The sequence below is a fragment of the Stegostoma tigrinum genome, chromosome 8, assembly GCF_030684315.1.
Source record: "Stegostoma tigrinum isolate sSteTig4 chromosome 8, sSteTig4.hap1, whole genome shotgun sequence".
NCBI classification, from domain to species: Eukaryota; Metazoa; Chordata; class Chondrichthyes; order Orectolobiformes; family Stegostomatidae; genus Stegostoma; species Stegostoma tigrinum.
Window position 1 is genome coordinate 39,295,365 of NC_081361.1, and position 22,963 is coordinate 39,318,327.

At 39.8% G+C, this 22,963-nt stretch overlaps 1 protein-coding gene across 3 annotated transcripts in view; it reads right to left on the reverse strand.

The window, feature by feature from the left end:
* Positions 1-22,963, reverse strand: part of kif14 (kinesin family member 14) — a 97,820-nt gene that overhangs the window by 5,386 nt on the left and 69,471 nt on the right. Inside the window, exons 25-29 of one of the 3 annotated variants that reach the window (XM_048540065.2) lie at positions 20,616-20,800; positions 19,428-19,586; positions 16,073-16,195; positions 12,532-12,597; positions 4,465-4,600 (exon numbers count right to left, since the gene is read on the reverse strand). In XM_048540065.2, coding sequence (XP_048396022.2) covers positions 4,465-4,600; positions 12,532-12,597; positions 16,073-16,195; positions 19,428-19,586; positions 20,616-20,800 — 669 coding nt within the window. Of the gene's footprint in view, positions 1-4,464; positions 4,604-12,531; positions 12,607-16,072; positions 16,196-19,427; positions 19,587-20,615; positions 20,801-22,963 lie in introns of all 3 variants that reach the window. The other 2 variants (XM_048540064.2, XM_048540061.2) reach the window with 2 other exon arrangements.

Sequence of the window (22,963 nt, forward strand, 5' to 3'; positions counted from 1 at the left end):
ATTTTAACAGTATTCAGCAAGAACTTCCAAAACTTGATTGGAGCAAATGTTTGCAGGTAAAGGGAGAACTGGAAAATGAGAAGACTTCAACAATAATATAATTAGAGGCCAGAGCAGTATGTTCCTGTTAGGCTGAAGGGCGAGGCTGATGGGTGAAGGACAAGGCTGGATAACTTGTGAAACTGAGGTTTTGTTCAAAAGGAAGCACTCCTCAGGGATAGACAGTAAAGATCAAGTGATTTCCTAGAAGAGTATAAAGACATAGGAACGTAGAACAATACAGCACAGTATAGGCTCTTCAGCCCACAATGTTGTGCTGAACTTTTACCCTAAATCTAAGGTCTATCAAACTTCCACCCCTAACTTATACTATCATCCATATGCCTATCTAATAACTGCTTAAATGCCCCTAATGAGGGCGACTCTACTACCCTCTCCAGCAATGCATTTCACGCCCCTACCACTCTGAGTAAAGAACCTATCTCAGACGTCTCCCCTGTGTCTACCTCCACTCACTTTAAAACTATGCCCCCTTGTAATAGCTACCTCCACCCTAGGAAAAAGTCTCTGGCTGTCTACTCTATCTATACCTCTGATCACTTTGTACACCTCTATCAAGTCACCTCTCATCCTTCGTCGTTCGAAAGAGAAAAGCCCCAGCTCTCTCAACCCTTCCTCCTAAGATTTTCCCTCCATTCCAGGCAACTTCCTGGTAAATCTCCTCTGCACCTTTTCCAATGCTTCCACATCTTTCCTGTAATGAGGTGACCAGAGCTGGACACAATACTCCAGATGTGGCTGAACCAGGTTTTTGTATAGTAGGAGTATACTAAAGAGGGAGATCAGGGCTAAAAGGGGACATGACATAGATCTGGCAAATACAGTTAAGCAGAATCCAAAGGGATTTTATAAATTCATTAAGGGTAACTAGGGAGAAAATAGATCCCCTTGATGATCAGCAAGGCTGCCAATTTGTGGAACTGCAGGAGATGGGGAAATCCTAAACCAGTATTTTGCATCAGCGTGTACTGTGGAGAAGGATATGTAAGATAATAGAATGTGGGAAAATAGATTGTGTCACCTTGAAAAACGTCCATAATACAGAAGTGGTGATGCCGGACAGCTTAAAATGCATAATGGTGAATAAATCCCTGGGACCTGATCAGATGTACACTCGAACTCTGAGAAGCTAGGGAAGTGATTGCTCGGCCCGTTGCTGAGATACTTGTATCATCGAAAGTAAGGTGCTGGAAGACTGGAGGTTGGCTAACATGGTACCATTATATAAGAAAGGTGGTAAGGAAAAGCTGGGGAGTTATAGACCAGTGAGTCTGACATCAGTGGTTGGCAAGTTGTTGGAGGAAATCCTGAAGGACAGGGTTTACATTTATTTGTAAAGACAAGGACTGATATTGGATAGTCAACATGGCTTTGTGGGTAGGAGATCATGTCTCACTAACTTGGTTGACTTTTTTGAACAAGTCACAAAGAGGATTGGTGACGGCAGATTGGTGGATGTGATCTACATGGACTTCAGTGAAGCATGTGACAAGGTTCCACATGGTAAACTGTTTAGCAAGCTAAGATCACATGGATCACAGGGACACCTAGCCATTTGGATGCAGAACTGGGTCAAAGGTGGAAGACAGAGGGCTTGAGTGGAGGGTTGCTTTCTGAGCTGGAGACTTGTGACCAGTGGTGTGCCACAAGGATCGGTGCTGAATCCAATGCTTTTCATCATTTAGATAAATGATTTGGATGTGAACATAGTTGGTATGGTTACTAAGTCAGCAGATGACACCAAAATGGGAGGTTCAGTAGATAGCAAAGATGATTACCTTAGAGTACAATGGGATCTTAATCAGATGGCTCAGTGGGCCAAGGAGTGGCAGATGGAGTTTAATTTAGATAAACGTGAGGTGCTGGGTTTTGGAAAGGCAAATCAGGGCAGGACTTGTACTTCAAGGTAACATCCTCAGGAGTGTTACTGAACAAACAGACCAAGAGGTCTTGGAGGGCAGTGTCATAGTTCCTTGAAAGTGGAGTCCCAAGTGGATCGGATAGTGAAAGTGGCATTTGGCATACTTGCCTTTGTTGGACAGTGCATTTAGTGTAGGAGTTGGGAGGTTACCTTGCAGCTGTAGAGGGCATTGGTTAGGCCACTATTGGAATACTGTGTGCAGTTCCAGTCTCCCATTTTAAGAAAGATATTATGAAAATTGAATGGGATTCAGAAAAGATTTACAAGGATTTTTCCAGGGCTGGAGGGTTTGAGCTACAGGGAGAGGCTGAATAGGCTGGGGTGTTTTCTCTCGAGCGTCAGAGACTGAGGGGTGACCTTATGGAAGTTTATAAAATCACGAGGGGCATGAATAGGGTAAATAGATAAGGTCTTTTCCCTGCCAGGGGAGTCCAAAACTAGAGGGCATAGGTTTAAGGTAAGAGGAGAAAGAGTTAATACCCCCAAGGGGTAATATTTTTCATGCAAAGGGTGGTGCGGATATGGAATGAACTGCCAGAGGCAGTGGAGGAGTCTGGTCCAATTACAACATTTAAAAGGCATCTGAATGGGTATATGAATAGGAAGGGTTCAGATGGGTATGACCCAAATGCTGGCAAATGGGAGTAGATTTATTTAGGATATCTGGTTGCTCTGAACGAGGTGAACCAAATTGGTTTGTTTCGGTGCTGTACATCTCTATGACTCAATGCATGTTATTCTCAGCCTCCTGGGTGTACCTCACTGGAATACATTATTGAACCTGTGGCTAAACTTGACTATTAGTTTTAGCCTATTTTCAGCTTTTATTTATAGAGGGATCGAGTTCCGGAACCAAGAGGTTATGCTGCAGCTGTACAAAACTCTGGTGCGGCCGCACTTGGAGTATTGCGTACAGTTCTGGTCACCGCATTATAAGAAGGATGTGGAAGCTTTGGAAAGGGTGCAGAGAAGATTTACTAGGATGTTGCCTGGTATGGAGGGAAGGTCTTACGAGGAAAGGCTGAGGGACTTGAGGCTGTTTTTGTTAGAGAGAAGGTGGTTGAGAGGTGACTTAATTGAAACATATAAAATAATCAGAGGGTTAGATAGGGTGGATAGGGAGAGCCTTTTTCCTAGGTTGGTGACGGCGAGCACAAGGGGGCATAGCTTTAAATTGAGGGGTGAAAGATATAGGACAGATGTCAGAGGTGGTTTCTTTACTCAGAGAGTAGTAAGGGAATGGAACGCTTTGCCTGCAACGGTACTAGATTCACCAACTTTAGGTACATTTAAGTCGTCATTGGATAAGCATATGGACGTACATGGAATAGTGCAGGTTAGATGGGCTTCAGATTGGTATGACAGGTCGGCACAACATCGAGGGCCGAAGGGCCTGTACTGTGCTGTAATGTTCTATGTTCTACTTGCATCTTATTTGAATGCATGTGTATCATTGATTGACCTAAAGTATCTGTGAAAACAATGGTGGAAATGCCACCCATTCTCAAGAGATCAAAGTTGTAACTAAGAGGCAGATGGTCATCTTAAGTCGGGTATGCAATACACAACATATATAAAAAGACGAAGGTCCTGAACTCTGATTTTCAAGAAAATACTGAAGTGTTAAAGCCTCAAGGATAATGACAAATGAACATAATACTTGACAACTTAAACATTAAACCACATTCTCTTAACCATGTCACACTTTTTTCAGTAATGGAATCCAGTCTGCTGCTGACCTAGAGTTTTACCTAACCACAGCTAAGCTGGTCGACAATGACCATTTTGTACGAAGAAAACCTGGTACATATGCTGAAATGTTTAACTTTCCCCCACCACAATGGCAAAAACGAAATTCAGAAAGATTATCTGTTACATTATAAAGCAACAAAAACAGATTTTCAAATCACAAAACAGAACAATATGTGCAATTATCGTCCAAACCAAATAGGCATAATAGACCACCTGAAACATTTAGAGGAAAACTAACTTTGCAAGACATACAACTATTTAGCAATAATTTATCCCCCGCTTGAAAGAGACAGCATGGTGAGTATGACTTTAGCAGAGGGGTCAGGAGAGAGAGATAAAGAATCAGATGTTTCTAACACTTAAACTCTATTTAACAGTAAGAAGTTGCAAAAGAAGTTGTTACATTCTAACTCTACACAGATAAAAATTAAACAGACCTATGTTTCAATGTAATATTTTACTAACAAAATGCATTGCACGTCTCAATTTTTTTTCTTTCCTGCTTAAGTCCATGAAGGTGATTTACCTGACAGCCAGCCATCTAACAAATGAGTCAAGCTTCAAACTTGAAGTTGCAAGTTACGAATATTTACAATAACATCAAAAGATATAGCTAATTTTGGAGGCGGGATGTGATAATTTCCAAATGTTAGGCAAAATTGCACGTCACCAATCCGGATACATATCTCTACTTTTCGCATGGTTTAAAGCCATACTTTAAAATATTTTACCTCTCAACACAGCAGTCATCATTTGGTACATCTTGTAATAACTTTCATTAAACTCCACCAATTCCGCACCAACATTGCTCAAGTTCTTGATGGACCTTGGGTGCCAGGTTGGACATTGCTTGATTGGAGTACCCATCTTCTTGAAGAAATTTATTATAAAAATAATAAAAAAAGTTGTCAGAAATTATAAAGTGTAGCATTCTGCTAAATTTAGCAGTGTCCCAACATTGCATGCTATTGCCCCATTTCATTCACAAGACTTTTATTCAAATAACTAGCAAGATAAATAATAATTCTGAGGAAGGGTCACCAGACCCAAAATGCTAACTGATTTTTTTCTTTACAGATGCTGCCTGACCAGCTGAGCTTTTCCAGCAACTTCTGTTTTTCTAACTTTAAAGATAAATCAAATTGGCATAAATATGGACGCAATTAAACTATACAACGCAATATCAGTGTGCTAAGATTCTTCAAGCAGATGAGCTAAATGGCGCAGTATTGTGTAAGCACTACTTTTACCTCTGTATTCCTTTTTAATCAACGGCTTCTATTGTACTAAAGTCTAAAGGCAATTCAAATCCAACAACCTGCTCTGCAAATCTGTTCACATTTGACAGCTGTGACAATTTCCACAACTCCAGCCGAAATAATCCACAACATGCTAGAACAAGCAAGCTTTCATTAAAACAATGCATATTATTTTACAAAATTGACACCTCTCTCAATGTTAACAGATTAAAAAAAAAATTCTAGATTTTCACCAAATATAAATCAGTTCTTCATTGTACCAAGTTTAATTGAAATCAATCTTTTATTAAAAATTGTTTACAAGCAGATTAACAACCATTACCTCTATGAAATAAAAAGGCATTCAATTTTAAATGTAATCCAAAACTAAAATACTTTAACCCTAAGCTTCAATATAAACTGGTATTACAAAATAAATAAGCAGTGACCAAAATAAACTGAACAATGAATTTTTAAACAAGCTTAACAGACAAAAGTAGTCTTTTATAATCGTTGATGATCACGTGATCCTGTGCCCGCTATATAAACATTTCAATTTGATAGTTTGCTTTGTGTGTTTTATATAGGTGACAAAGAGTTGACCACTAGAGGACATACTTATTGGCTTTTCACTTCCCACTTCAATAAATCACACATTACAATACAAGTAGCCAGTGGACTCTTTTGTTCCAGGAAGAAAACAGCTTTTGTCTGTGTAATATTTAAACTCAGGATTTCCAATAACATTGGTTTGCAAATTGCAAACCAAAAAACATTTCCAACTGCTTGCCATGTCCAAGTGCCGAAAGACGTGCAATCTCAAATGTACTAGATGAATAACATTATTTTCCCAATTTAAATTGAATGCAATGGTGTTACCAAAACAAGTTGAATTATTGTGAAACTTAAATCACCTAGCACCCAATTGTGTTACTGTAGTAACAATAGTGCGCACATCTCCTCAATAAACAGGGCTAATTGATGACAAGTGGCAGAGTCTATTCACATGGAGTAATTGATAAAAGACATTTCCACAAGCAAAATTTTAAAGAAAAGATTTAAATCATTAATCCTTTTACAGACTCTAATTAATAAATGCAGATTTCATATTGTACATGCTAGCTTAATCCACAAACTGTTTGTGCTCAGTCAAGGGAGAGACTGTGGCGCTGGAGATAACGTAAATCTGTTTTGTCCAGATAAGATGTGCATCGAGCACAGAACCAGCAGTAAACAGGTATGAAAATAGGCATACATCCAAGGCCATTAGAATATTATCTAGTAAGTCAGAACATTCTATTTTAAAACAGGAAAATTCATTTGAATTCATTTGTCTCAAGTGGTGGAATAAAATTAATATATACAAGATAGATATTCAATTAATTCCTGATATGTCAGGTTAAATACTAGCATTTTTAAATAAAGTAGCAAATAAGATTGGTTCTGTGCATCATTTCTTAGAGTTACATTATAGATTCCAGATATTTTTATTTGAACCAATTTGCGAATTGCAATTATAGAAGCATAATTTATACACGTTAATTTCATTTGTGGAATCTGAATTTCAAAATAGAGGCAGTCAAGTGTTGATCATTTCTATGGATAGTCTTCTCTAAAAAACAAGGTCAGAGTCCTTCCAGAAGTGACTAGATCCAGCATCTGACATAAAGATCATAGAAACCCTACAGTGTGGAAACAGACGCTTTGGCCCAACGAGTCCACACCGAACATCAAAGCATCCCACTCAGACCCACCCCACCTAATCTACGCATCCCTGAAGACAACGGGCAGTTTAGCTTGGCCAATCCACCTAGCCTGCACATTTTTGACTGCGGGAGGAAACCGGAGCCCCCAGAGAAATCCCACACAGAGACAGGGAGAATATGCAAACTCCGCACAGACAGTCGCCTGACAGCGGCATCAAACTTGGGTCCCTGGTGCTGTGAGGCAGAAGTGCTAACCAGTGAGCCACCGTGCCGCCCCTGTAGTAAAGTAGGTATTTGCAGGCCCCTTTGGAGTAAAGGAAAGATGCTTATGACATGTGAGATAAATATTTAAGGTCATCAACTTTGTTTTCAGTTCAGAAGAATCGAGGACTAGGACTGAGCTCAGAAGCAAGTTTCATTTCTCTACCGGCAGGAGTTCAGGGTACTTCAGAGAACATGGCAGATAGGATTTATGACTATTTGGAAAAGCATAGCGTGATTAAAGGGAGTCAGCATGGCTTTGAGGGGGGCAGGTCATGCCTTACAAATCTTATTGAGTTCTTTGAGGAAGTCACGAGACAGGTTGACGAGGGTCGAGCAGTGCATGTGGTGTACATGGACTTCAGCAAGGCATTTGATAAGGTTCCCCACGGCAGGCTCATTCATAAAGTCAGGAGGTATGGGATACAGGGTGATTTGGCTGTCTGGATTCAGAACTGGTTGGCTGACGGGAGGCAGTGAGTGGTTGTAGATGGTAAGTATTCCGCCTGGAAGGTCAGTGCTGAGTGATGTCCTGCAGGGCTCTGTTCTTGGGCCTCTGCTCTTTGTCGTTTTTATAAATGACTTGGATGAGGAGTTTGAAGGGTGGGGTAGTACGTTTGCTGATGACACAAAGGTTGGAGGTGCCGTTGATAGTATCGAGGGCTATTGCAGGCTTCAGCGAGACATTGATAGAATGCAGAGCTGGGCTGAGAAATGGCAGATAGAGTTCAACCTGGACAAATGCGAAGTGATGCATTATGGAAGGTCGAACTTAAATGCTGAATATAGGATTAAAGGCAGGATTCTCGGCAGTGTGGACGAACAGCGGGATCTTGGTGTTCAAGCGCATAGCTCCCTCAAAGTTGCCACCCAGGTGGATAAGGTTGTTAAGAAAGCATATGGTGTTTTGGCTTTCATTTACAGGGGGATTGAGTTTAAGAGCCGCGAGGTTATGCTGCAGCTCTACAAAACCCTGGTGAGACCACACTTGGAATACGATGTCCAGTTCTGGTCGCCCTATTATAGGAAAGATATGGAGGCTTTGGAGACGGTGCAAAGAAGGTTTACCAGGATGCTGCCTGGACTGGAGGGCTTGTCTTACGAGGAGAGGTTGACTGAGCTTGGTCTTTTCTCTCTGGAGAGAAGGAGGAAGAGAGGTGACCTGATCAAAGTGTACAAGGTAATGAGAGGCATGGATAGAGTCGATAGCCAGAGACTTTTCCCCAGGGCAGGATTGACTGCCACGAGGGTTCATAGTTTTAAGGCGTTCGGAAGAAGGTATAGAGGAGACGTCAGAGGGAGGTTCTTCACCCAGCCAGTTGTGAGCGCATGGAATAGTTTGCCAGTGGAAGTCGTGGAAGCACAGTCATTAGTGACATTTAAGCGACTGCTGGACATGCACATGGACAGCACTGAATTGAGGGGAATGTAGGTTAGGTTATTTTATTTTTGGATTAGGATTATTCCATGGCACAACATTGTGGGCTGAAGGGTCTGTACTGTGCTGTACTTTTCTATGTTCTATGTTCTATGTCATCTTTAATCGAAGAGTTTAGTAGGTAAAGCTTTTAAACTAAGAGTTTACTTAGAAATCTGCAGGTTATTACAGTTGGAAAAGCTTAGACTCTCAGATTTGTGGAAAAGTTCATGTCATGGACCCACATTTCAAAAGGACTCATCAAATTGTCTCCAAAATCTACAACCAATAAACTTGTATGAATATGTTTCAAAGACTAACCAATAGGTTAATTCCGAACCAAAAAAAAGTGATCTATCAAACCGGGTTTCATTCTGGGATTGAACTTATCCAGTTGTACCATCAACCAAGATTGAAATATCTTTAATAATTACATAAACCTGATTGGAAGTTCAACAATACAAAGGAGTAAATTGCTATTTTGCATGTTACTGGTACAGGGGAGAGATGTCGACTACTTTGTCCTTTCTTCTATCTCTCTATGGATTGCCATAACTGTCTTTTTAAGGAGGAGTTTTAAACCTCTCGTACGGCAAGACTTTTAGGAACAAATACAAACCGGCTTTCTTTTGAGCAAGATTAAAAGGGTAAATATATTATTTGCACAACACCCAGAACGTAATTGCAACAATCATCCAAATATAAGATTATTACAACAAAGAAAGACAACTTGCACTGAGATCTTTGCAAAAGACAGAGAGGTCAATTTTACTTCAGCTCTTCAAGGGTGGTCATTAGAAAGTACTGCAGTGCAGATAATTCTCTTTTTGGCTCCCTAAACAAAATGGAGCTTGGAGGTTTCTGGTGATTAGTTCACAATGGTTCACTCCAAGGAACAGCAAGTTTCTGCTTGTAAGTCAATTTGGTTGAGCCTTCCAAAAAAAAATCAATCTTGCAACTAAGACAAATTAGCTCCACTTGTCTGCTTGTGGATTTTTGGGCAGGATCATTTTGCTCCTGAACTGAATGTCTGGGTTGTTGTTGGAATTAATAAAGCATTTCCTATCACAAGCCAGTTTCCATCATGTGACAATAGTATTGATGTTTTCCATTGTCCACTCAATGGGTCGATGGCAAAGCAATTTGTCACACAACGAAGAATGAATTATAGCTATTTGCAATTTGCGATAAAAGGTCTCCATCACAACCCTTTCTTTGAAATTTCAATTTTGCAGATAGCACATCTGGCAAGGAATGATTGTACCTCAGTCGCTGTAAACATCTAGACAGTAATATAAAACAAAGAACTGCAGATACTAGGACATCTGAAACAAAAATAGACATTGGAGAAACTTAGCAGGTCTGGCACATCTGTAGGAAGAATGAAGAGGTAACATTTTGAGTCCAGTGACTTTTCATAAGAAGTGTTCTTATGAAGAGTCATCAGACTCAAAATGTAACTCTGTTCTTCCAACAGATGCTGCCAGGTCTGCTGAGTTACTCCAACAATTTCTGCTTTGTTCCAGACAGTAATAACAGTTAATTACACAAGCGATCTGTTGCTTCCCAATGCTTCTTCATTGTTAAATCCTAAAAAGGGAAATTTGCATTTTACATGACTTTCCAGAGTCAAGTCCAAACATGGTTAGTCCCAGTCTGTACAGCAGCTAAAGAGGTCATTTGATCCTAGACTCAATCTTGGATGACAGTAAAATTGTCCATATTTCATTCTAGCTAAGCTTGTGTTGATTTTCATCACATGCCTCTGAATGTAAGGCAGTGTAACAATTGATAAATATCATATGAAAATTTTTGACCTTTTTTAAAAAAACTAACGGCATTGTTAATTAGAAAGTAAATCTAAAATCAATAACTCTGGCACTCAACTTTGAGTAAAACCTCAAAAAACCTCTAAGATCAATGCATCAGATTTTTTTGCTATTATACCAACTACTCGAGTTTAGATGACATTCTTGGAGAGAAAAATATAGTTAACATTTCAAGTCTAGCATGATTCTTCTTCCATTCCTAAGCGCAGTCATACTGGTCTTGAAATGTTAATTCTGTTTTTCTTTCCACAGATGCTGCCAACTTGCCGAAAATCAGAGCAGTGAGTGTACGTCAAAAGTATTTCATTGTTTGTAAAGCACTTTGGGATGGCATGTGGTCATAAAGCTACTACATAAACGCAAGTCAGTCAGTCTTTCCTTTTACTGCGGCAGTTGAACATTGGAAGTATATCCACTAGTGAAACAGTACTGGCGGAATATCACTTGCAGAAAGCTGTTGGAGTTACAGAGCACTCTGTTCTCTCATTGGTTATCATTACTGTATCTGAAAGAAATGGCCCACAATATATCAATGCTATTTAGAAGCCTCTGGTATCTCACCGAAAAAGTCATTTATATGAAAGCTGAGGCATAAAGTGTCCATAAAACTACGAGTTCACCACAGCTGTGTTAAAACCTGAACGGCCAATGCCTTCACATCACTATCATAGTCATTAAATATCAAGGAGAAACAGAAAGCCAAACCATTTGTAAGCTTCCTTATCTAGGGAACAGCAAACTTATTAAAATAAAAATTGAGTGTTTCCACAGCTAATAAGCCAATTCAGCACACACTGGGAACTCTTTAGCACAGGCAATGGCCTAGTGGTATTTTCACTAGACCATTAATCCAGAGACCCAGATAATGTCCTGATGACCTAGGTTCAAATTCTGACATGGCATATTATGGAATTCGAATTCAATACAAGTCTGGGATTAAGAGTCTAATAATGACCACAAAACCGTTGACAGTTGTTGGAAAAATGCATCTGGTTCACTAATTCCCTTTAGGAAAGGAAATCTGCCATCCTTACCTAGTCTGGTCTACATGTGACTCCAGACCCACAGCAATGGCTCCTGTTGTGGCCAGGTCAGTGGGCAATAAACACTGACCTGGCCACGACAACCATACCCGATGAATGAACAACAAAACAAAACTCTCCTGGTTCAATGAAACAATGCATTAATGCAACAAATCAATGGCAATGTCTGAATTATTGGGTACTGGAAGCAATTCAGTTTTGCTTTGACAATGCTACCATTTTAAAAAAGTACAAATCAATCTATTTTCATTCCTTCAGTTGAAGGTTATAATGCCCATTAGAGAGGTTAACAGTTGTTAAAAAAAATTCTCACCGAAACAAAACTTACCCATGAAACAAGAAATGCAGATAAATGCATTTAATTGTTTTAATAATTCAAGTGTCTGATTAGTAAAGATAATCCATTTGAAATAGTAACAAAACCACACTTAATCTTTCTTGCATAAACTACACCAGTAATTCTTGATCTTGCAGAGCTATTTTTAAGTGAGGGAAGTTCTGCAGAGGCAGGAGTAATATTATGCCAACCTGACTATCACAAAGTAACAGTACAATTAAAATAATAAGCCCTTTTGCTTTCACAGTACCATTGAAATACCTTCGTTGTTTGTTTTTATTTAAGAGCACAAGAAAGTGTGGATGTTGACAGTGGATTCAATAAAAACTTCACAAATATGTTATTACTTGGTCTGTTGTTTTTTGTCAGCAAAGCTCAGGACATGTAAGCAAATGCATCTACAAACCATATTTTGCAACCGTCCACTGAATGTGAATATTTGAAAAATTGAAAATAGCTATTTACTACAATAGCTATTGTCAACCTTTACCTGTTCATGACCATTACTTCCAGGAGGCTTAAACAACAAATTAAATATGGTTAACAAGGCATTTTAGGATGCAGCTTGGTACTAAGTCGTAACACCTAACAACGCTAATGACAAAAATATAGCATAGAAACAAAGCGTAAGTAATGCAATGCTTTCCGGTATTACGATTTTAAGAGGTAGGGATACTGTAATAAACTAAGGTTCGAAATGTTACACACATTCAAAAACAAGCATCGTTTTCTTTTTGAGATGCTGCTGGGCCTGCTGTGTTCATCCAGCCTCACATTTTATCATCGTTTTCTTTTTTCTTTGCTATGCAAAGCTGCTTACTGTTGAAGGAGGACAAACACTTCCACGCACAAAATAAACACTACTTCCATACTTCTGCTCACCATTTTTTAGGGCCAAATTGGTAACAGAAGTATCAGGCATAAAAGTTTAACATTGTGGTGAATATAAATCTTTAACATCCCTCACCTTTTTAAGTTCCACAAGATAGTTTTGTAATGACACCGACAATGCCATGTTCCACTTCTTTAATCTCTGAAATACCTCAAATGTTGAAAAAAATTCTGTACTATTATACAAAATCAGCACTTATGATATATGTGTACACACAAATAACTTCTTTTAATATGCATGAAACTCTTAACATTTCCTGGATTTACATCAAAACAGATTATTACACTATGTTTGCCGTGTACCATTCTAGACGTCCATACTCCAAAGGAAAAGAGTGTGCAAAAGCATTTGCATGGACGATATCGGAATATGTATCAATTTAGGCTGAAGAAATTAGAGCTCTCTCAAAAACTGCCAAGGGGAGACATAGAGGTCGTTAAGAAAATGTTTTCATGTGTGAGTGTAAGACTAGGGGTTAGAAATAAATAAGATAGTCACAAATAAATCTAATACAGAATTCAAAGGAAACATTTACCCAACTACGACAAGGAGTCATTCAGGCAAATACCACAGATGTATTTAAAGGTAGGCCAGACAAGTAAATGAATGAGAAAAAGTAGTATTGCTGATCGATGAAGTTGGGCCGGAAGTCATTCATGGGAACCGGTAATGAGTCCTCCGTTTTTGTGAAGTATTTTCGGATTTATTTATTTTATCTTCAATGAATCATGTTAGGATATTTCTTAACGATAATACAGATGACTACAGCCATAGATGATGGCCCTTTCCCCAATAAAGCTCATGCTGGGTGAATGCAAGGATTAAATGGGGACAACGATATCAAAAGATACTGAGTAACTGAAGAATTCAACAGCAGAAGAATGGTGATAAACACAGATCCAGTGATTAATGAGTTCAAAGTGCAGCTGTCAGTAACTTGAAAGAGCACCCACCAAATGAGGAAGTGGGAAAGAGAATGAGGTAGGATTTAGTGAGGAAGGAGCTTTAACGAGGTGGCAAAGCTTCACGTGGGGAAAGGTTGTTGTCATTCTCACAACAGGTTCTGTCCAGGTGACGTTATCTCAATCATCCACAAGGGGCTTTGGATGACAAAGACCATGGTTGCAAATTAATGAACATTCTACAAGAAGGAAATGATTTTTAATGCTTCTAAAAATATTTTTTGCCAAAAACTACTGGTTTAATCACCTTGAATGAACGGTACTGAGGTTAATTAGCGACCTCAGGTGATGAGTGAATTCACTTATTGCCTGAATCAATGCTATAAGGTAACATTACAGCACTAAATAAACAAAGCCTTTAATACAAATCATCTTGCATTTAACTCCATTAACATACAATCATTTCTTCAAAGCTCTCATACTCACCATTCTGTGTTTACCAAGAGAAAAAAGTCAGTGTTGCCATGCAACAAAGCAGTTGCTTCAAGGCTATGTACACTACCTACTGGCGGATGAGAGGTGACAAATGGAATGGCATTTCTCATTACTTGAAATTTTTATTAACCTCATGATGCTATACATTTCGGGTGACAAACAACTTTTGCTAACTTTAATCTACCTTTAGGAGGCATAAACAAATACTTCCATTTTGTTAATTTTTTACATACAGCTTGCAGTTTCACAAGCGCAAGGTGTTGAAATGAGAAGAAAGCCAAAGAACTGCAGATGCTCAAAATCAGAAAGAAAAACAAATTGCTGCAAAGGTTCAGCAGATCTGGCAGGATATATGGGCAGAGAGTACAGTTAATGCTTTGGGTCCAGGGACATTTTTTTCCACAACAGGTGAAGCTAGTTATCATATTGCAACAAACTCAAATATTTCGGCCTGTACGTAGAAATATTTTGACACAAAGTCAGCATGATCACGTAAATCATGACTTCAGATGGAATATAGTTCTCTTGATCTATATCAAGAGAAACGTTTGAATAATTAAATTAAATACATTAAAACTCTAGTCTTGCGAAAATGATTTTAAGAAGTTACTTCATATTTAACACAACTACTAATAACTCGGTAGTATGACAGGAATAAAGCAAAAGAGGTGCTGGTAGTGTTAAAGATTTTATGGCACGTTTAATGCAATAATGCATTGTTTAAATAGGAGATATTTCAATTTATGCAGAACACAAGAAGTAGGAGCAGCAGTCGCCCAAATGGGTAGTCAAGCCTGCTCTGCCACTCAATACAATCATGGTTCATCATGAGCTTCAACTCCACTCCATCAACACCCCTCTCTCCATAACACTTGATTCCCGGAGAGGTTGAAAATCATTCTTTTTAGCCTTAAATATTTTCAACAAGGGAGCATCTGCAACCTTCTGGGTAAAGAATTCCAAAGATGCACATTCCTTTGAGTGTATTAATTTTTCCCCTGCTCAGTCCTAGATGGATCAGCACCTCATTCAGAAGTCCCATGTTTTCATGAAGTCAAGGCAATTTTTTGCCTATTTTTCTCATTCATATCTTGTGAAGGACAACCTGACAGCTTAAAACGGGGCAGTTGAGTGCGATAGACAATGATTTAAAATCTTTCAAAAGCTCTTTCATTCAAGACATTTGGATTCACCCACTAATTATGGAGTTCAACCTGGATAAATGCAAGGTGATGCATTTTGGAAGGTCGAATTTGAAAGTTGAGTACAGGATTAAGGATAGGATTCTTGGCAGTGTGGAGGAACAGAGGGATCTTGGTGTGCAGGTACATAGATCCCTTAAAATGGCCACCCAAGTGGACAGGGTTGTTAAGAAAGCATATGGTGTTTTGGCTTTCATTAACAGGGGGATTGAGTTTAAGAGTTGTGAGATCTTGTTGCAGCTCTATAAAACTTTGGTTAGACCGCACTTGGAATACAGCGTCCAGTTCTGGTCACGCTATTATAGCAAAGATGTGGATGCTTTGGAGAGGGTTCAGAGGAGGTTTACCAGGATGCTGCCTGGACTGGAGGGCTTATCTTATGAACAGAGGTTGATTGAGCTCGGACTTTTTTCATTGGAGAAAAGGAGGAGGAGAGGGGACCCAATTGAGGTATACAAGATAATGAGAGGCATAGATAGAGTTGATAGCCAGAGACTATTTCCCAGGGCAGAAATGGCTAACACGAGGGGTCATAGTTTTAAGCTGGTTGGAGGAAAGTATAGAGGGGATGTCAGAGGCGGGTTCTTTACACAGAGTTGTGAGAGCATGGAATGCGTTGCCAGCAGCAGTTGTGGAAGCAAGGTCATTGGGGTCATTTGAGAGACTGCTGGACGCATATGGTCACAGAAATTTGAGGGTGCATACATGAGGATCAATGGTCGGCAAAACATCGTGGGCTGAAGGGCCTGTTCTGTGCTGTACTGTTCTATGTTCTATGATGTGGCATTCAAGATAAACCAAAACATTCAAAAGGTATCTTTACAGTATATATATTATTGCACTGATCACACAAGCTAGTAGAAAAAAAATACTAGAAGTCAAGGTATATTTTCGTTCCAACATTAGTTATGTGAAGAAAAGCAAATTTCTTGAAATAAAAATATATCTGTTACTCAATGCAATTTATTAGGTACTTAACATACCACATACTGAATTTCAAACGAACAGTCAGATTACCTCCAACTTTGAAGATGGTCTTTGCAACAACTTCTGATGTTCCTTGATTTTTTTTAAACCAGTATCCAAGAGACTCTCCATTCCAGATTTTACTCCTTCAAAAAGGCAGGCCATTATACTCCTCTGTGAAGACATTTGGAGCATAATTCAAAGTTAATACCAAAGTAAAAACAAATTTTTTTTCCCTTTAAGTTAGATATGTAGTTTTTCAGTACTAAGATTTGGTTTCACAACAGTATGATCCAAACTGTGCAATATATTCTGATTTAGGAATTTAAACTTTTTTACATGGGGGCAGAATGGGATTTGGTTTCAGTTCTTTGAATTTAGTTTTGTTTTTTTTAATAAAGGTCAGTAAGCATTGGAAAAGTGACCTAAATACAGAATTTCTAATAAAACATGCAACTTAGAAACTGCTAGCAAGAAATCTATATGAAGTTAATTCAAAAAGTGCTTAAGCTGCTGAGTTTATGATATGCAGAAAAACAAATGGTCAAAGGTCGCTTACTTCAGTTTGAGTTCTGTTCAAAGGAATCAGGTTTCACTTTCAGCCTAGCAGAAGAATAAATCTTCAGTTCAGGACAATAATCTCACTCTCACAGGGAGGAAAGGATAGTTTGTGAAATTTCCAAGCTGAGAGAATTGTACAGAAATTTTCAAGCATTCAGAACTGAAAACAAATTTAGGCTATCAGAAATAGGTGGTGGTTCAGGCCATTGGATCTTTAAAGAAGTCTTAAAACAGTTGCAGGAGTCCAAGAAAAAAAATGGAAAGGTTGGTTAAGAAAGAAATTAAAGAGTTAAGATTTGAGTGATATTTTCTTGGGATTGATGGTTTCAAAAAGAAGTTGCTGGGATAAGGGTTGAGTGTTTGGTGTTACTGCTAATGTCAAAAACTTCAAACTGATTTGCATATATGTAGCATTTTTTTTCTTTTGTTGAATGAGTTGAGTTTTTATATTTCAAGAAATTGGGCAGCCTTATTTGAGTACATTTCAAATGCTAATCAACATGGTAACCAAAATACAAAAATAAAACCTTTGAAAAATGAAGACAAGGTTTCATTCTGGGAGAAGCTCGAAGAACACCACCTCATTTTTTGCTTGGGGACCCTGCAGTCTCCGGACTCAACATTGAGATCAATGATTTTAAGGCTTGAACTCTCCCATGTCCCAGCTACCCCCACCCCACACACCAGGCTTGTTACCACAGAGCCTGCCATTATACACTACCTGTTATTAGTCACTAATAGTTCCCATTAACAACTATTCACCTTCCCAGCCTGATCATTATCAACTCTGTCTGTCCAACTGCTCTTTTCAGGCTCTATCCAATCGTTTACTCCCCACCTCATGCCCCTCCTCTTCTTTCTGCGTATAAACTGACATTTTCCCAGCCACCAGTTTTGACAAAGGGTCACCGGACCCGAAATGTCAACTCCTTTTTTCTTCACAGATGCTGCCAGACCTGCTGAGCTTTTCCAGCAACTTGGTTTTTGTTCTTGTTCCTATTTATAGCATCCACAGTTCTTTCGGTTTCATTTTTTGGGATTTCATTTGTCCAGTATTACTATCAGCTAGGATCACAACAACAGAAACAGTTCAGTCGGATCTGTGCTGCAAGATATGTAAATATAATCACACCTTGCAATTTAGAGATCTAGAAAGCAAATGGACAACGTTTTTTTAAAAATACCCGTCAACAATCACCTTTTATTTGTGTCTCTCTCCACTCATTCAATTTTCAGTTAGAAGTTCCAATTTCATACTCTAACCAATCGTCATGGCCGAACCAAGAGAGATAAAGCAAATAAAAGAATGAATACCAGATTGTTGAGGAATTTAATCAAAAACCCAATATAAAAGTTTTCATAGGGAAAATACAGACAGAGACCAGGATTTAGGAGTCCACTTGGAGAATATGGCCAAGGCAGCAAAAGGCTGCATTGTTAATACTATGAGAAGGAGGAATAGGCAGATATAAATAAATTAATTCCAGAAGCTGGGCATTTCCACTGGGAGTATGTATTCTTAAAATCAGAACGGGCATTGAGAAAATTCACAAAGCATTCTTTCCAACATTAGTGAAAATCTGGAGGACTGCAATTTCCAGAGTAAAATTAGTTGCACTTTGAGAACATTAAGTAAAGACAAATTTTGTGGAGCAAAGTAGGAAAATAGAATTGAGGTACAGTATAATTGAAGACTAGATGCTCAGCAAAAAGACAGGTGCCCGAATGGCCTACTCTGTTTCTATGAAAATATGGGAAGGAATTGACTAAAGGATTTTTAAATTCAATAATTTGGAGGTCAAAGCGTTGTTATAAATCATGAATGGGATAAACAGGTCTTAAACAAGTTGGAGTTTTAACAGAGTGGAACATGACAGACTGTTAAAGCAGACAAAGTTAAAAGACAAGATGAAAAAAGTTACAAAACCAGTAAGTATAAAATAATGAGATGGATGCAGAGCCAAATTATTTTGGCGATATAAACAGTTAGATGGCAAGGATTTAAAATTTGAAGCAAAACCTTAGTACAAAGATGACAGATGGAATCAATATTTAGGAGTGGAATTTATTGCGGGGATAGAAACAATGGCTTTGGCCTTTCTGGCCTTTGAGGGAAATTTGACTGATCCATTAGGATCAAAATTCTACGGAAGTTGTGAACGAAAAAGAGATGTAGAAGCTGACCCAGTGCTTGCATATGATACCACAGAGATAGATAAAGAAGTGAAGGCAACCAAGGATATGTCAGTGAAAAATTTCTGAGGTGATTATGCTGCATAAATCATTGCAAGCAAATTATACCTGATTGTAATGGTAGATTATATCAATGTGAGGGGAGGGGGGGGAGAAGTGGCCAAGCCAGAGGAACAAACTCCTTGTTTGTAAAGATGGTGTTCATCATAAAAATATGTCTATCATAAAAATGACTGACGATTATACAATATTTGAAAGGAGGTTGTCATAACTAAAAATCTTCTAGGAATTCTGAAATTTTGGCAATTTATTTTAAGCAGAAAGCCAATTTTGAGTTCTTTTATTCTAGTTTCTGCATTCCACAAGTGCCATCCCTCCGGCCAATTATTTGGGCACATGCATTATCACCCAATTTTAGCTACCATTGAGCTGAAGTTAAAATATGAAACTTAGCAAACAAACGAGATCAACCTGGACTGTTTCAGTACGATTACAGATTTAAAGCACGCCTTCAGTTCATATAGTGCAGCTGCATTTGTTATTCTCTCTGACATGAAACCTTCTTAAAATACAGCAAAACAAATTTCACATTATTCATTCAATTCTCAATGTTTGGAATCTTTTCTTATTCAAGGCCAGAAAAGGACAGTACCTTGTAACTGGGTGAATCATCTATGTTCTCTTCGTCAAAATGCAGCTCCATACTCATGAAAGCTGCCAAATGACCTATGTGCTTTACAAGCCTTCTAATTGTTTGGCTTATTTTGTCCTGAGCCTCCATTACCATAGAAGAAATGTCTGAATCACAGCCCTGGAAACACACAAACAGACATAATCTTTTATTCAATATCTTGCTGCAAGCTTAACTCCTCCTCCTCCAGTTTTCAGAAATCTTATTTGCAGGCAAAAATGTATTAGAATAAAACATTGCTGGATTTCAATTTTTTTTGTTTTGAAACTGTTGCTTGTACTATTGTGTTTTTTGGTAAATAGTTGAAACAATTGTATGTGTTGGAAATCTGAACTGAACTTAAAATACTGTATAAACATTGTAAGTAACTTAGTAAATTAAAGGCAGACAAGGCAGGATAGCATTAAGTAAAGTTCAATTGGAATTTTCAAGCGTACGGAAATTAATTTTACACTTTCTTTTGTATTGTTAATTTGGTTTATTCATTTGCCAGTTCTAAGGTACAAGTGGATAGTACTTTCAATCTGGAAGCAAAACCTTCATGTACTGTTGAAAATTAAATTACGATTTATTTATAGTTACTCCATTGATGGAGAGTCAGAATTATTAGTTAAGGGTCTGCTAATGTATCAAGGGGAAAGTAAAATGCAGTGTGGGCTGTTAGCACCAAGATGGCAAATAAGGATAATAAAATGTGAGGCTGGATGAACACAGCAGGCCCAGCAGCATCTCAGGAGCACAAAAGCTGACATTTCGGGCCTCGACCCTTCATCAGAGCATCCAGCATCTGCAGTTCCCATTATCACTGGCAAATAAGGATGGTCACTTTTTGCCAACAATAATGCTACACTGATGCAACAGAACCTTCTGGCAGCATTATTTGCTGCTGACCCTCAACCCACTTTGCTCAGGGAGTGAGGCCCTGATTGGGCTCATTCTGAGTCGCTGGGTTAAGTGTTTTCTAATTCATCTTAGAGGCACCTCTTGTGAGGATGTTGTGCTTCTACTCAGGCAAGGTTACTGTGTAACCTATTGATGGCATTGACAATAAATGCTCCCAAAACAAAAATAAAGGCACAGCTTTGAATGCCAATCTTGTCAGCAGTAATTTCTTCTGTGTTTCTGTTCAAGACAAAAAAAATTACTTACTTGCAATAATAATTGTAAGTTTCTACCCAATGTTCTAACTTCCCCAAGCAGTTCATCCTCAATGATCCCAAGGGAATCGTTTTCTGGGACAGTGTCAATCCATAACTTCAGCAGAATTGTGACCCTTTCAAAAACAGATGTGGCTCTGACACAATAAGACTGCATGGCTCGATTGTTGGTGAACACTATTTTGAAATAAAAATCCAAATTATGTATGACAAACCTGTGCACACAAGTCCATTTCTAAGAAATAGACATAAATCATCAGAAATAGGTCAATTAACTCCTCAAGCCTGCTCTGCGATTCACTGCGACCACGGTTGATCTAATTGCAACCTCAAATCCACATTTCCACATAGCACTGATACCTTTCAACCCCTTGCTTCGTGAGAATCTATCTACCTCTGCCCTGAAGATTTTCTAGGACTCTTCCTGAGCAGGGAATGGAAGGAGAGAGTTTTGTGACTCTCAGAAAATTTTACTTCATCTGCATTTAAAATGGGCTGCCCCTGATTTTTAAATAATGTCCCTCATCTTAAATTCTTACTTAAGAGGAAACATCCTCTCCACATCTACCCTGCAAAGATTTCTCAGAATCTTGTATGTTTCAATCAAGTCACATTTTAAATTTGTGATCAGAGATAATAGGAACTGCAGATGCTGGAGAATCCAAGATAACAAAGTGTGAAGCTGGATGAACACAGCAGGCCAAGCAGCATCTTAGGAGCACAAAAGCTGACGTTTCAGGCCTAGACCCTTCATCTCAGAGGGGGGTGGGGAGAGGGTTCTGAAATAAATAGGGAGAGAGGGGGAGGCGGACCGAAGATGGACAGAGGAGAAGATAGGTGGAGAGGAGAGTATAGGTGGGGAGGTAGGGAGGGGATAGGTCAGCCCGGGGAGGAGGGACAAGTCAAGGAGGCGGGATGAGGTTCGTAGTTAGGAAATGGAGGTGCAGCTTGAGGTGGGAGGAGGGGATACTCGAGAGGAAGAACAGGTTAGGTAGACGAGGACGAGCTGGACTGGTTTTGGGATGCAGTGGGAGAAGGGGAGATCCTCCCACTTCCTACAGACAAAGGGGGTGGCCATGGGTACCCCACATGGGCCCAAGCTATGCCTGCCTCTTTGAAGGTTACGGGGAACAGTCCCTCTTCCGCACCTACACTGGCCCCAAACCCAACCTCTTCCTCCGTTACATTGATGACTGTATCGGCCCCACCTCTTGCTCCCAAGCGGAGCTCCGAACAGTTCATCCACTTCACCAACACCTTCCACCCCAACCTCAAGTTCACCTGGGCCATCTCCAACACATCCCTCACCTTCCTGGATCTCTCAGTCTCCATCTCAAGCAACCAGCTTGTAACTGATGTCCATTTCAAGCCCACCAACTCCCACAGCTACCTAGAATACACCTCCTCCCACCCACCCTCCTGCAAAATTCCATCCCCTGTTCCCAATTCCTTAGCCTCCGCCGCATCTGCTCCCAGGATGAGGCATTCCACTGCCATCTACAATCCAACCCCACCACTCAAGACATTTTTCCATCCCCACCCCTGTCTGCCTTCCGGAGAGACCACTCTCTCCAGGACTCCCTTGTCCACTCCACACTCACCTCCAACCCACCACACCCAGCACCTTGCCCTGCAACCGCAGGAAGTGCTACACTTGCCCCCACACCTCCTCCCTCAACCCCATCCCAGGCCCCAAGATGACTTGCCATATCAAGCAGATGGTCACCTGCACATCTGCCAATGTGGTATACTGTATCCACTGTACCCATTGTGGCTTCCTCTACATTGGGGAAACCAAGTGGAGGCTTGGTGACTGCTTTGCAGAACACCGCCGCTCGGTTCGCAATAAACAACTGCACCTCCCAGTCGCGAACCATTTTAACTCCCCCTCCCATTCCTTAGATGACATGTCCATCATGGGCCTCCTGCAGTGCCACAATGACGCCACCCGAAGCTTGCAGGAACAGCAACTCACATTCTGCTTGGGAACCCTGTAGCCCAATGGTATCAATGCAGACTTTACAAGCTTCAAAATCTCCCCTTCCCCGACTGCATCCCAAAACCAGCCCAGCTCGTCGTCGCCTCCCTAACCTGTTCTTCTATCCTATCCCCTATCTCTCCTATCCCCTCCTCCCACCTCAAGCCGCACCTTCGTTTCCTAACTACTAACCTCATCCTGCCTCCTTGACTTGTCCCTCCTCCCCGGGCTGACCTATCCCCTCCCTACCTCCCCACCTATCTTCTCCTCTGTCCATCTTCGGTCTGCCTCCCCCTCTCTCCCTATTTATTCCAAAACCCTCTCCCCATCTCCCTCTCAGAAGGGTCTAGGCCCAAAACGTC